The sequence below is a fragment of the Medicago sativa genome, chromosome 3 (assembly GCF_051527215.1).
Source record: "Medicago sativa cultivar Bolivia chromosome 3, Bolivia_mono, whole genome shotgun sequence".
NCBI classification, from domain to species: domain Eukaryota; kingdom Viridiplantae; phylum Streptophyta; class Magnoliopsida; order Fabales; family Fabaceae; genus Medicago; species Medicago sativa.
In genome coordinates this window covers 99,211,091-99,225,366 of record NC_140751.1, presented here as the reverse complement: position 1 = coordinate 99,225,366, position 14,276 = coordinate 99,211,091, and the positions used below count along the sequence as shown (strand labels likewise).

General features: G+C 35.5%; 2 protein-coding genes across 2 annotated transcripts; one reads left to right on the top strand and one right to left on the bottom strand.

Annotated features, from left to right (window-relative positions):
* Positions 1–542: 542 nt before the first annotated feature.
* On the top strand, positions 543–3,484 carry LOC146942766 (protein SAWADEE HOMEODOMAIN HOMOLOG 1-like). Its single transcript, XM_085756834.1, has 9 exons — positions 543–648; positions 734–822; positions 907–952; positions 1,069–1,150; positions 1,582–1,645; positions 2,548–2,599; positions 2,688–2,831; positions 2,915–3,034; positions 3,122–3,484. Exons 1-9 carry the CDS (start codon positions 592–594, stop codon positions 3,164–3,166), a joined length of 699 nt encoding a protein of 232 aa, XP_085612960.1. The 5' UTR covers positions 543–591; the 3' UTR covers positions 3,167–3,484.
* Positions 3,485–8,534: 5,050 nt separating this feature from the next.
* LOC146942765 (Protein kinase family protein) lies at positions 8,535–13,783 on the bottom strand. Its single transcript, XM_085756832.1, has 16 exons — positions 13,245–13,783; positions 12,925–13,035; positions 12,574–12,647; positions 12,405–12,474; positions 12,267–12,322; positions 12,092–12,163; positions 10,992–11,086; positions 10,846–10,912; positions 10,628–10,757; positions 10,302–10,520; positions 10,067–10,209; positions 9,814–9,988; positions 9,592–9,682; positions 9,299–9,456; positions 9,018–9,206; positions 8,535–8,936 (listed from the first exon to the last, which is right to left on the bottom strand). Exons 1-16 carry the CDS (start codon positions 13,590–13,592, stop codon positions 8,877–8,879), a joined length of 2,058 nt encoding a protein of 685 aa, XP_085612958.1. The 5' UTR covers positions 13,593–13,783; the 3' UTR covers positions 8,535–8,876.
* Positions 13,784–14,276: the final 493 nt, after the last annotated feature.

Sequence of the window (14,276 nt, the reverse complement as noted above, 5' to 3'; positions counted from 1 at the left end):
TACTTATAATTTTAGTCCCTGCTAAAACAAAATTTGATTAATTATCCTTAAACTCTTAAATTTTTGAACGATTTTTTAACTCTTAAATTTTTGAACGATTTTTTTGAAACAAGTTTAGAACACTATAAAATGTTCATTTACTAAAATTTAGAATTTTCTAACATGAAATGAATTAAATATGAATTTTTTGAAATGACAAAAGTTAAGGATAAAAAGTAATAAAATCTGGATGTAGAAATCAAATTTTACGATAATTTTTTGCGTTTTAGTAATGTTCTAATCATGTTTGCAAAAAAATTATTCAAAAACTTAAGAGTTTAAGTATAAATTAAATAAATTTGAATTGAGTAAGGGCTAATACTCGGTGAATAAAAAAAAAATTAAAGATTAAAAGAACAATTAAAATTAAATAAAGGACTATTTAACCCTTTTATTTATTAAAACAAAATAGGGAGAAGCCCCGAAGTGGAAGTGGAAGTGGAAGTGGAAGTGGGAAGTGGGAAGAGGAAGGGTTTATAGTTTGATAGTTTGACTAACATAACATAATTCTGTAGTTTGTTTGTTGCGAGAGAGAAAAGAGTTGAGTTGACGATGGATCGCTTGCGTCCTCGTAACAGACCTATTTTTTCTGGATTCACCAATTCTGAGGTACCTTCCTACTTTTTTCTTTTACTCTCTAAACTCACTCTTTCTCAATTCAATAACCGTTACCTTTAATCTTATTTCATTTCAGATTGAGAAAATGGAAAAATTGCTAAGGGAATCATCAAAAGGACAATCATTCACCCTCGATTTTTACCAAAAACTAGCCAAAAGTTTCAAGTCTGTTTTCTCTCTCAATCATTGTTTCTTTGTTGGTCGGTTTATTTTCTAACAACAACTAATGAACACACGCTTGTCTTGTAGCTTATCATCTGGTCGTGCTGGGAAACCTGTCATCAAATGGACTCAGGTTATTATTTTTTCTTTACTTGTCTATGTAGCATTTTTTTTTATAAAAATATTGTCTTTTTTTCCTTTGAAATGCACTTTTAATTAATTTTTCCTTTATTTTTATGGGAATTTTAGATACATAGTTGGTTTCAGACTAGACTCCAAGACTCACCAAAAGTACCTCAAAATGAATTGGTTTCTCCTCAATGCAAGGAAGGTCAGACTTCCTACATTACCTTAAACGTTGTTAGGATAGTTGGTGCTGTCTTCAAGCATTCTAATGATCACATTGTCCTGTGTATTTCAATGTTTGGGCCTTTAGGGTCACTTCAGATATGTTGTATTTTTTTTTTTATTTGATGTAATTTACTTCAGAATGCGGCTTGTGAAACTTTATAATGTCAATTTGATGTTAAACTGCATTGATTATGGTGTTAGAGACATGTTAGTTTTAAGAAAATGACACTAAGGACATGGAAGTGACTGGGAAGCAATGAGGGACTATCAAAAGGATCATGAACTTTCCCACTTTCTGTTTTCCTTTACTTTTTTATTTAGTTAGATTCTACCTTGTGTTCGCAAATATTTGAGCCAACTGCTTAAACCAGCACTTCTAGTGAGGTTGAGTCTGAAATGAGTTTTTTGCAGGAGAAAACACCCGAGACTCGTCAGAGTTGGAATTTGAAGCGAGATCTTCGAAAGACCAAGCATGGTGAGCACATATGCAGTTAGCTTAAATTCTTTAGTAATCCATTCGTGAATTCTGCATATATGAAGTATTTTAAATTTTAATGTCACTGAAAGGTTTTAATAAATACTTTTCTGAAACATTAAACCACATGCTGATATTAATCCACACTAAATTGTTATTTTTTAATCTTCAATGCCATTTTTACTTTGGTGGTCCATAGATTGTTTATAGCTTCATCACTGATCTCACTGTATTCCTGGCATGCTTTCGATTTGACAGAAAGATTGCTTGAAATCCTCAATTATGCATTAAACATTTTGTTTTGTAATTTAAAAAGTACCATTGATGTCACTGTCGGTATCAAATTATTATTAATTGTTTTTTATTGTTATAGCAGTTTTTGTGGAGACACATTTTTTGTGGCACGAATTGTATAATAAGTAGCTGAACTTTTTCACATCTATAATAGGCTAAAATTGTGTTGTAGTATTCAGTTAATTTCTGGAAATGCAGTTTGCATAAGAGTTCCCGTATCATACATGCTAAAAAATTGTGAGGCTCATTGTATCTATCTATATAATCTTTTAACTTTTCTCGTCTTTTATAACTATACATGGATGGTCAAGATTCTTTGACTAAAATCTGGCGTTGATGACCATTCATTTAAGTTGTATATATGTATATGTGTGGTGTGTTTCAAGTGAAAGGAGCCAATTTTAACTATAAACCATAAAACAGATAGTATATAGGAGCCAATTTTCTTCCTCCAATGATTTTCAAAACTCTTACTACCAACTAAATCATTAAATTTTGTGCAATTACACTTTTGCCTAGTCGTAGACATACAGGCACAGTATTTTCGACAATGACATCAGTGGCACTTTTTAAATTACAATTTGTCCAAGTCTAAAGGTTTGCTGCAGGTACGATGTTGAGACATTTCTTGCACACAGATTTCTTAGCACAGGGGAACCTGTAAGTTTTTACAATTATATGTTCATAGCTTTCCCCTTATAGGGTGTACTAGATTTTGCCAGCTTAAACAGTTTCTCCTTTTGTAAAGGAAGTCAGAGTCAGATTTGTTGGGTTTGGAGCTGAGGAAGATGAGTGGGTCAACATAAAAAATTCAGTCCGGGAACGCTCAGTTCCTTTCGAGAACACGGAGTGTTCCAACCTGAAAGTTGGAGACTATGTTCTGTGCTTCCAGGTGATTTAGGTCAAAGTTTCCTCACCATAGAACAGTTAAAGGACATCAATGAAATTAACTTGACAGTTTCAATGTGTTTTTAGGAGAGGAGAGATCAAGCAATTTACTATGATGCTCACATTGTAGAGATCCAAAGGAGAATGCATGATATCCGAGGTTGCAGGTGTCACATTTTAATTCGATATGATCACGACAACAACGAGGTGGGTGTTATTTCTGCATTTTGGTTGTGCTAACCATTTCATGTGTGATTTATAATTTTTCTATGTTTTCTTTTTGTTATATTCTAGGAAAGAGTTCGCTTGAGGAGACTTTGCCACAGACCAAGATCTTAGATATACATGACATTATTTCTTTGACGTTCCAGCTGGGTAAGTAGCTTTCCAACAGTTTGCAGTTACCTGGATATGGCAAGAATCAAACAGCAATTGACATTTTGACTATTTGGATGATTTTCTGCGCAATTTTTAAAGCTAGAACATGTATTCTCCCTCCCTTTTTAATTAGGTCGGGAGTCAATGTGCGTAGAAATTAGAAGGGGTGGGTCTTTTGGAAAATGCTGTTTTTTTTAGCAATGGAAAATGTTGTTTAGTTGTTACTAAATTATGTCTATTTTTTCTGTTATTATTTTAGTAGGGAAGGTCACTATAAAAGACACGAAGAATCATATTTAGATTTATCGTTAGAATACTGTGATTAGTATTTTTTCACTCCAACACATAATTAAAAATTGAGATAAATTTTAACTAATGAAAAATACGACATGGTTCCTTTGTTGATGCAATTTTTGTTCTCAACTAGAAATAATCTATTCATGCAAGAGATACTCGTTACAAGTTCAAAAATACAAAAACAAAAGTATACATTAAAAAGAAAAGAAATTAAAATAGAACCACTGATGCAGGTTAAGTGTTTACTGTGAAGTTTTACTTAGATACCACCACAGCCTCACCTCATCATCTTCCAACTCTAAGCATCCCTCTTGGTTTCATACCTGCCATCCTTACATTGCAACTTGATACAACTATCATTGACAAGGCCTCTTCTTTCTCTTCCATCTTGAGAAGAGTACTCCCTTCTAGGAAGCAGGCAATGCATTAGGGTGTGAACTATGGCCTTGCCTCTTTGTAGTTAGTTGTAAGTTACTGCAATGAGTTTAAGATACACTTTATATATATTGATCATAACTAAACTAACTAGTCCTAGCTAACTTGCAACTAACTTAGACAAACTCCAGTCTTCTCTCTGTAACGCTGTGAAAATGAGCATTGTCTTGTTACAAATATTGATGCTATTGGAAGAGGATTAAAGGTGTAACGTTTCGATAAGAATCGTGTATCTAAAGTTTACAATATAAATGCTGCATGAGCAATCAAAACATGTGTTTAAATTATAGTTTGAAGTCGTTTACTTATCTATCTCTCGTCCAATTAATCAATTTACGACCCGTGATCATTGATCTTAAAATAAGTATTTTTAGCTTTTCAAATCCCAATTAATCGAGGTAAATGTGTTGGGGCATATGTGTACCGTCCTCGCGTTTGTACAAATTGATTTTTTGCATATTTTATGCATTGTCTATGCCAACTGAGCCAAACTCACGAGGACAAGGTGGCAATAGTTTAATACTGTTTAATATGCTCGCAAAACTTTGGATTATGATCTTCTTGGATAGCTGATTTGTTGTCATTGTATAGAGGAACAAGGTTAAGGTAGTAAAGTTATGCAAAAGATACATAATCTATTGAATCTTGCAAGTTGTGGAGTCATTTAATCTTTGATTATGATCGCTTGATTGTAGACTGTTTCTTAGACTTTCATGAGATCAACTATAAGCCACAAAAGAGGGGAAGATAGTTTTGTGAATTCAAGCATATGGCCTAGTCAAAGCCACTAAAGGATGAAAGATTTAGATTAGATTAAGTAGAAAAGAGAAGTCGTTTTTGTGTGTATTTGGGGATTCTAACCACTTGTGAACTTGCATCAAATTTTGAACACATGCCTAAATTTTTCTAATTGCCAAAAAAGGATATCTTGTATCAGTGAAGAATGCTACCATAAAAAGTATAGATTTTCTTTAAAAAAAATGTAGATTTATTTTTGACATTTTGAGTGTTCTCAGGTACAAATTATGTTGTTTCTAGAATTTATTCCAACTTAAAAGATGAAATTTAAAATATTTGCAACCAGAATTGGTTTTGCATCTGTTTTATCATTCAACACATGATTACATAACTATTATATCTGAACATAAATAATTCATTTCTAATCAAAATTTATTCACTTAAAAACAATTTTTGGTTTAAAATGTTTTTTTCCTTGAAATAATTTGTGAAAACTAAATTACCTGCAAAAACGTTCGATGCCTCATTTCATTGCTCCACTTGATTGCACAACAGGCAAATCAATTAGTTTTAAATGTTTGATAGCTTCGTTGAGCTTCTTTTTATGTGTTGTTAAATCTTCAAAAAACATCCTCAATGCCGCCTCCAAAAGCAGCAGCTCCCCCACTTGGTTTTCCATCATCCGAGCCAAAAATGTTCTTTCATCAGGCTATTCGTGGCGCCCTGGATCCGGTTCTTCTTCCTTCTGGTTCAGCTCTTGGAGTGAATTTGGTCCCCTTGGATCCCTTGTCCCCATCATTGACATCCATGACCTCCATCTTACGGTTAAGGATGTCACCACTAATGCTCATCGGTCTCAAATGTTGTATACTTCCCTCCCTCAAGTTGTGTTGGATTTTATCAACAGTACCAATTATAGGTTCAATGATGCCGTCAATGATAACTTCATTTGGCCTCACAACAAAAACGGTGTATATTCTACCAAAAGTGGTTATAAATGGCTTCTCTCCCTCAATGAAACTAACATTGGTACTACTCTTTCTTGGTCTTGGATTTGGAGGCAAAAAATCCCGGAAAAATATAAATTCTTTATATGGCTGATGTGTCACAACGCAATTCCCACTTTGTCTCTCCTCCATCACAGAAAGATCACTCCTTCAGCAACTTGTCCTCGTTGTGGAATTTTTGATGAAACCATATTTCATTGTATCCGTGATTGTAGTCTCTCCAGGAATATATGGCAGCACATTGGGTTCACTGAACATTCCTTTTATTCCTCTATCAGTATTGAAGATTGGATAAAGAATGGGCTGAAAGGCAATCTCACAAGCCTGTTCGCAGCAGGTTTATGGTGGATTTGGCGGAGCCGCAATGCTCTGTGCTTGAGCAATGAAACTATCACGCTTCCAAGGCTGGCCTTTCAAATCAACGCTTCAGTAGACGACATCAATCTTTGCTTCAATAGCACAGCGACTGGTCCGGCTTCAGACAGATATGTTAGATGGAATAGTAACAACTTCAGTTGCGCTATCATCAACGTAGATGGAAGTTGCATTGGTTCTCCGGCTCGAGCAGGTTTTGGAGGCTTAATTCGTAACGGAGGGGGTTTATATCTGACAGGTTTTTCTGGTTTCATCCCGCATACCGCTGATATTTTACTTGCGGAACTGACTGCCATTCTCCATGGGATCTCCATTGCTAAGGACATGGGCATCACAGATATGGTTTTATACTCGGATTCTCTTCTTTCTATCAGTCTTATATCAGGCAGCTGCTCCAAGTTCCATGTTCATGCTGTTCTCATTCAAGATATCAAAGATTTGCTTTCAACGGTGAATTATTCGCTCAACCATACTCTCCGAGAGGCTAACCAGTGCGCTGACTATTTTGCTAAACAAGGAGCCAGCATAGACGACGGACTTTTGATCTACACTCAACCTCCTGATGATCTCCGCACTTGCTTGAAGAATGATGCTTCCGGGACTCTGTACCTGAGAGCCTAGCTCCTATTTTTTCTTTTCTCTGTTTCGTTTCCTTTTCTTTTGCTGTTTCTTAACATTTGTAACCAAAAAAAAAAATCTTCAAAAAAAGACTCAATTGGCAACTATGAAAGGGCAATATTTTCAACGACTTCAGAGAACATCAAAAACATTCTTTCAAGGGCTCAAACGAACATAAAAAACATTCCATCCATAGCCCTCAAGAATTTGTTTCTAATGCAATGATTGAGTCATACACACCACCTCATATTTCTTCCAAAATCAAATTCACCTTGAATTTTTCGGACTTCATAAAACAATTGACAAGAACACCATACAATAAACTATCAAAAACTCGTCAATCACGTTATTGGAAGTAACAAAATCGGGCAAAACATCCTACTCTTCAATTCAAGAACAAAATGACATATTCAACAAAACACCTGCAAAATTGACTACTAGATAAAAGCAAATTATGAGAAAGGACGACGAAGAGAAAGGAACAGAAAAGGGGAACATGGGAGAAGACCGGGGAGGTGTTCGATGGGAAGAAATAAGGAAGGGGGAAGAGGGACAGAGATATCAATTCCATGAATGTTACCAACAGACACAACTTTAATAGCCTGCAGCCGCCACAGATTGATAATTGAAGTAGAACAAAACTGCAAAGGAGAGGACATCATAAAGACTTTATGTTAACCAATATGTAGAATTTCTCCAAACTAAAAATCTTGACCATTCAATTTTTCACAGAAAATTCAAATATTTGAACGAGTGGAAATAATCACATGTGGTTAGCTCCCCCAAAAAAAAAAAAACAAATCCTTAAACAACTTTCCTGTTTGACTCATGGGCTGCTTCAGCCTCATCTCATGGCATTGGACAACCAGAAACATCTACACAACCTGAACATCTGATTTGAGAGGAGGAAATGTACATCAGTAACAGCCAAAACATTTGGAACGAAGCTCAGATGCCATCAGGCCATATAAGCATCACATGTTTCATCCATATAAGACATTTATATTCATCACAAATCTCAGGCTGCATAAGATGAATAAAAATATATGCAAATTATATACCTGTTTCTAAGTGTCACGGACTCGGGTAATACTCAACAGAGAAGAGGTATACAAATTAACTCCAAAGACGAGTTTTGAAGACAGCCAACTTCCAACGAATAACAAAACAGCATCTTGCAGTGCTTGTTTTAGAAAAATAATCAAACAAAATAAGCATCCACTCAGGATGAATCACCAGAAATCCATCATGCAGACTGATACTGGAATTACAGCTTGGTCAGAAAAATAAAGAGGAACTTTCAGAGTATCAACACAGATAGAATGCAATTATTTGCAACTAGCACAGACTGAGCTAATGCTTAAACAGCTCTCATTCTTAGAGAGTCAATTGAATTGAAACATTCACAGTAACGTATTAAACAATATGCAAACAAACCATAAGTTCAAAAAGAAAAGTTTTAAAAAACAAGATGCAAGCAAACATAAAATTAAGCATAATTGGGGGGGGGGAACCTAAGAAACTCTATCCTTCATATCAATCAAACCAACCATATTTATGTCTTGAGAAAAACCCAAAGAAACCAAATACATAGGTTGGTGCATTTGAAAATAATACAGTATATGGTTATCACATAAAAGACTAGAACAACAATATTGTGACCACAATGATTACGCTATTACAAACTGCTGGAAAAGTAAACAACTTTTTGTCACCAAGGCCAAATTCAGACATTGAGGAGCCTCGGAGTAGCTTTAAATCAAGAGGTAAGGATAAAAGAGCCAAGTACAAGGTAGGCCTACTTATAGCACCCAGTTCCCGCTGGAAAATTTTAGTTGCATATTTGCAAAATACCATCATCAAACAAAAATAATTACGCCTTCAACATAATAATTACTGTTTAGAACTGTACAAAATTCATTTTAAAAGAGTTGTCCCAATTGACACAAAAGATCTAAGTTTGCTTACAGCTCAAATACTTTTGACAGCATTGAAACATGATGCATAGATTTTGTATCATATAATATATGATGACAACCATAAAGAAAGGTGTAGCATACTGCAAGCACCAATGCTGAACTGCATTCTACAAGAAATTTATCATGGAGGATCTTCAGTTCCCAACTCAGATGTGTAGGCAAGCGGGAATTTTGCAATAGGTCAAAATCATATCAGCTGGAATCTCAAAAAATATCAGCCATTTATGAAACTGTTCTCCCATAACTAATAGATGCGATATAGAGGTTCTTTGCCCATTTTTCCTGCAGAAAAATATATCAAATATAAGCATGTATTAAAGTTGATTGACAATGAATACATGAAAATCAGGTGCACAATTTTACCTTAACATGAGTACTAGGAAAATCAGACGTGCGGAGCGTTTCTTGAGTTTCATCAGGTGGTTTTCTTCTTGGGACACTTAAAATAAAAGCAGCTTGATCAGGCGTTGCAGCAGTTGCAGTAATGCGGTAATTGTTTTCCCACCTTCGATGAATACCTTCACTAGGGTACAGGAAATCAAGTTCCACAACCTAGCATCGAGTTTAGAGAGAAAAGAAGATATACATGTCAGATAGAATTCTTCACTGTCACAAAATTTTCAATCTAAAACAAAGAAAAAAACCTGCTCTGTAAATCCAGCACCACGGGACATAACAATTGCCCATCTAGTGCCAGCAGTGGCCATAGCAGTGACAAAAAATCCTTCCCTCCATTTTTTGTTGATCCACTTAAATGGAAACGAGTCACTGACTTTATAGGATTGTTGCATGTATTGGGTCCCTGTAAGGAACAGCAGATCACAAATAAAAGTGAGACAAGATTTAAACACAACACTACTGGTCATATCATGCAATGCATAGTCAAGTCAACTGTTTCCATCCTAAATATATAATGCATCAAGAATATGACTTTAACCTTTTGACATTACAACCAATGAGGACCCGTTACTAGCTCCAGCTATGGCACTGATGTAATAATTCTTATCCCACTGTTCCATAATCCATTCCTGTGAAACAGATTCATGATTTGTCAAATTGTATAAACTTCAAAATGAATTTAATATAACGCAAATAAAAATATCACTAAAATTGTATTACAATAGATAGTAGAGTAACTGAAAAATGAAAATTAACCAACCTTGTGAAGAAAACTGGAAGAGAGTTCGTAAACTTGTGATGTGAAACCAGTGCCAGCATCCATAATGAGTGCCCAAAGACTAGCACAAGAAGCCACACTGCTAATAAATAAACCATCTTCATTTCCTTTTACAATGTGTTGGGAAAGCCGCTCATCGGCCACATTGTAATGATACCTACGCCAAAATATAGAAAGTCAAAATTGGGTCAACTATACAATAACAGCAAAATATCATGTCATGTCAGCTCAAAACCTTTGTTTCATTGGTCTACGAGCATTGTAAACACTAATCCACTGTGTTGCTGGCTGACCCATTCGGACCTTCTTCTTTGGTTGTTCATCATCATCCTCTTCCATGGTCAATCGTCCTCTCTTTTGTCCAACCTGACATATAAGCTTCACAACACAAACCCATAAAAGGGCTTTAAGAGTATGGCTCTGGATCCTTAAATGATATAACACATGTAAAGTAATAATAAACCAAGTACCTTCTGAGCACCCTCGGTATTTAGGGGCCTAATGTCAGGATTTGGACCCACAATTCCATCAAAAAGGGATATGTATTTTGCATAATTTGGTTCTTCATCAAACTTCAAATTTACTACATATTCTACAAACTGCCGGAAAGGTGCAGGACAAAAGCAACACAAAGCTTCGGGTGAAGTGGCCATCTTTTTCTTGCAGACAAGAAATCCTTTATTTTCTCCCTGTAACAAACAATTTCATAAGAATCATGCTTTTCTTGTAGTATTAACACTAAAGTAATTAAATTTGAAAGAAAAAAAATTGATAAGCAAATTTGAAAAAAGATAACCTGATATCCTTGCCAAGGTAACCGACCACGAAGAAGGAAGACAAGCGTGTAAGCAAGGGATTCCAAGTCATCTCTCCTGCTACTTGTTCTACCAAGATGTGCATGCACACTAGCATAACGAACTGTTCCCCTGCCAAGAATATGATATACAGAATCATTCAAAAACCATACATACATTGATTTAAATAAGGTTTGTAGAAGCTAAATAAAGAACAAACCTAAATACATCTGGGCGTTGATCATAATCAACATGAAGGCCAGTTGAACTATCACGCCAACGAGTTGCTGTGTAGAAAAGTGAGAGAATAAGCATATCTTCATTGACAATGAAAGCATCAAAGGGTAACATGGCTTTTTTTTTTACCTAATCCAAGATCAACCAGAAACAACTTTTTCTCATCAGGGGTTCCCGAGGGTCCAAGCAAGAAGTTTTCAGGCTTTACATCACCATGCACATATCTGCAACAACAACAGCAGGATGAAAAATTGATCTTTGCAACAAGATGCAATTCACGTATACTAGAGCACATGTACAAAAATCATTTGAAACTTGTATATCTATTATATTACTAACATTGGTATTGCATGGTAATTGATAAAGCAATAATTGCAATTTAAGTATTTACTAATTGACCATTGCAGGCAGGGGAAGAACAAAAACAAATTTGAGGGCATGGATCATACACTGTAATATGACAAGTATCTGAGCACTTGAGGAATCCTAAAAGCTAGCTATCAAGGAGGAAGAACCAATCTACTAAAATACTCACCCAACACGCCATACTACTTGATTTGGGACTTATGAATCCCATAATACCCAAGTCCCTATCATAATCACAGAATGATATAATAATTTAATTGAGATACAGTAATGGAAAAATTTCAAAATGAAGTGTGTGCACAACTTTTCATGAGCACATCTCAGGTGCCAAACAGGTTCACCCCATAGGCCACAGCAAGTGGAACTTGGGTTAACTCCTGCTCTCAGTCTGAACTAATGAGAAAACTGCAGGGAGTTAAAATTATTAAGCTTGACACACTGATCCTGGTACCCTTAGCATGGACCTCACCCTACTGGATAAAAAGAAACCTCACCCCTCTGGATAACAAGAAACCTCTCCTCCACAACACTTAATTTAGTAAAACAGTATGAACAAATTCTATTATATGATCCAGAGCTAAATCAGAAGAATTTCAGATGTAATAGTTTCCCAACCGATTTATTTTTGCATAAATAAATGTTGCTCAACCTCGGGGTAAAAAAAAAACTATGTTGTTTCATTGTGACACGCATAGTCAATAACAAATGATTGAACGTGTTTCCCCATGAGGTAAAAAAACGGAACACCCAAATGATAACATAAGGCGAGACTCAGGCAGCAGGCTGCCCCATAGACAATCTGTTAGTAAAGAAAGCCCATGTATAAATAATAAATATAATATAACCAGGAAAATGAGTCTCACCCTCTACAATGCATCTTCTCTAATATAGAGATAGCCTCGATTGCAATACATGCCACCATTTCAGTAGACATCCTAGATCCAAAAAAGAACTAAGGTTAGACATGCTATATTGACCAAGACATTTACAAAAAATATGATGAATTACATTTCAATAAAATTACAGAGAGATACTTACGTGTGTGAGTTGTTATTCCAAACATCCCATAGACTAGAGCCAAGCATATCCATGACCTGTGTGTAACATTATGTTACAAAAACCTTCAGAGACAATAGAAACCCCCATTACTTTATTAAAAAACTTACAAGCACATACCATAATGTAGTAGTCACCTTGCCGTCCCTTGTAATGTACTCGTGGAACACCATGACTACCACCTAATGTGCTATAAAAAGTGAGCATGGCAAAGTTAGCATTCATGCATAGAAAATGCCTTCAGCAAAGCAGCTCCACTCTATTGAAACAGAAAAGAGGGTAAACTCACTTGTAAACCTGCCATTCATGTGGAGGTCCGTAATTGCACCCTTTGCTGTTTCTATGCTCAAATTTTAATGCTACCTGCAATTATTGGAGCAATATCTGTAACTATCTATAAAAGTCATAGATGCCTTTGGTGTACAAATTTTTTCCCACAACAATGTTATTTAATCACCATATCTATTCCCGTTGCTTCGGCACAAAATAACGGTCGTAACGCCCTTACATTTTATAAAGTTTTTTTTCCAACTAAAATATTATGTAACAACCCTTACAAAATTAAAAAATTCAGACACCCAAATGGCAACATGTATCAATCACGGAGCACCACAATGGCAGACATAAACACCGTACATACCTCAACGGCACCAGAACCAGCTCCTACGCGTCGGCCAACATAGACTTGCCCAAATCCTCCCTTCCCAAGCTTCCTATCTAATCTATATAATGGAGAACCACCAACTTGAATCTGTAATTAAGAAAGAACAAAATACATTAAAATTCCTAACACATGACAAAAATTATCTTCTAACAAAAAAATTTGCTGTAATCCATAACGTCTGACTCAACTAGAAACAACGAATTAGCAACAAAACATTAACAAGAAACAAAAATAGAGAAGGAAAAAAAAAACATTTGCATGCTTCACTATGAACATTTCTGAGGAATCAAAATCACCTTCTCAGGAAGTGGAGTTGTACTCCCTTCTTCTTCGGCTCCCGGAGCTTTATCGGCACTACGGCCACCACTATCGTACTCATCCATAGCTTCCTCTCTAGAAACCCTAACCACTGCCTTCTTCTTATTCTCTCCTTCCTCTTCTTTCAATCTCTCTACTCCTGTTTCGTCGTCGTTATTCACAATGTTTTCGATTTTCTCGGCAACGATCGTGTTCTTCTTCTTCTTCTGCCTCCGATTCCTTCTGGTCTGTGCGGCGGTGGCAGCGACGGCTCTCCTCCCGCCGGCGACCGGCGGCGCGTTATCAGTGAGACGGTTTATGCGAGGTCGGGTACGCAACTCAGGCATCGTAAAGATAGCGTTGGTCCATGAAGATGAGAGAGATTCGCGAAAGTTCCAAAGTCATTGATGAGTGAAGTATCGTATATAAGAGAGGGTAAATAAACAATGTATAATGAGATATTAGGGTTTGTGATGAGAGGGAAATGGAAGTGTTTAGAGATCTGTGATGGGAGGGAAATGAAAATGAAAATGAAAATGAGAGTGATTTGTTATGCTTCTAGATTTTCTAGTACAGAGAATGAGATAGATAGAGAGAGAAGAACTGCTTTGTTTTTTCAAATTACAAAACAAAAAACATTTTCCATTTTTCGTACGATTAAATAAAACATTTTATTCCTTATATAATTAATTTGGTCTTAAAGGACCGACCGTATCTAATTAGGATTAGGATTATGATTTTTAAAATATTTTTTTAGATAAAAAAATCTTTTGGTATTTGTTTAATTTAATTTAAGAATGTCAAATGGTATGCAATTAGGGGTTTAGTAGTTCGACTTCCTTTTTTTTAAAAAAAGTAGTTCAATTGTTTTGAAAAGTTAAAAATGTTGGAAAAATTAGACACAGAATTATTATAAGGTAATAAACAACAAGAAATATTAGCATCAAAATAATAAAACACTAAATACAATAGAATAGAGAATAAGTAAACTTATCGATTATTGACTGAGGCGTGCACGAAGTACTGGGTTT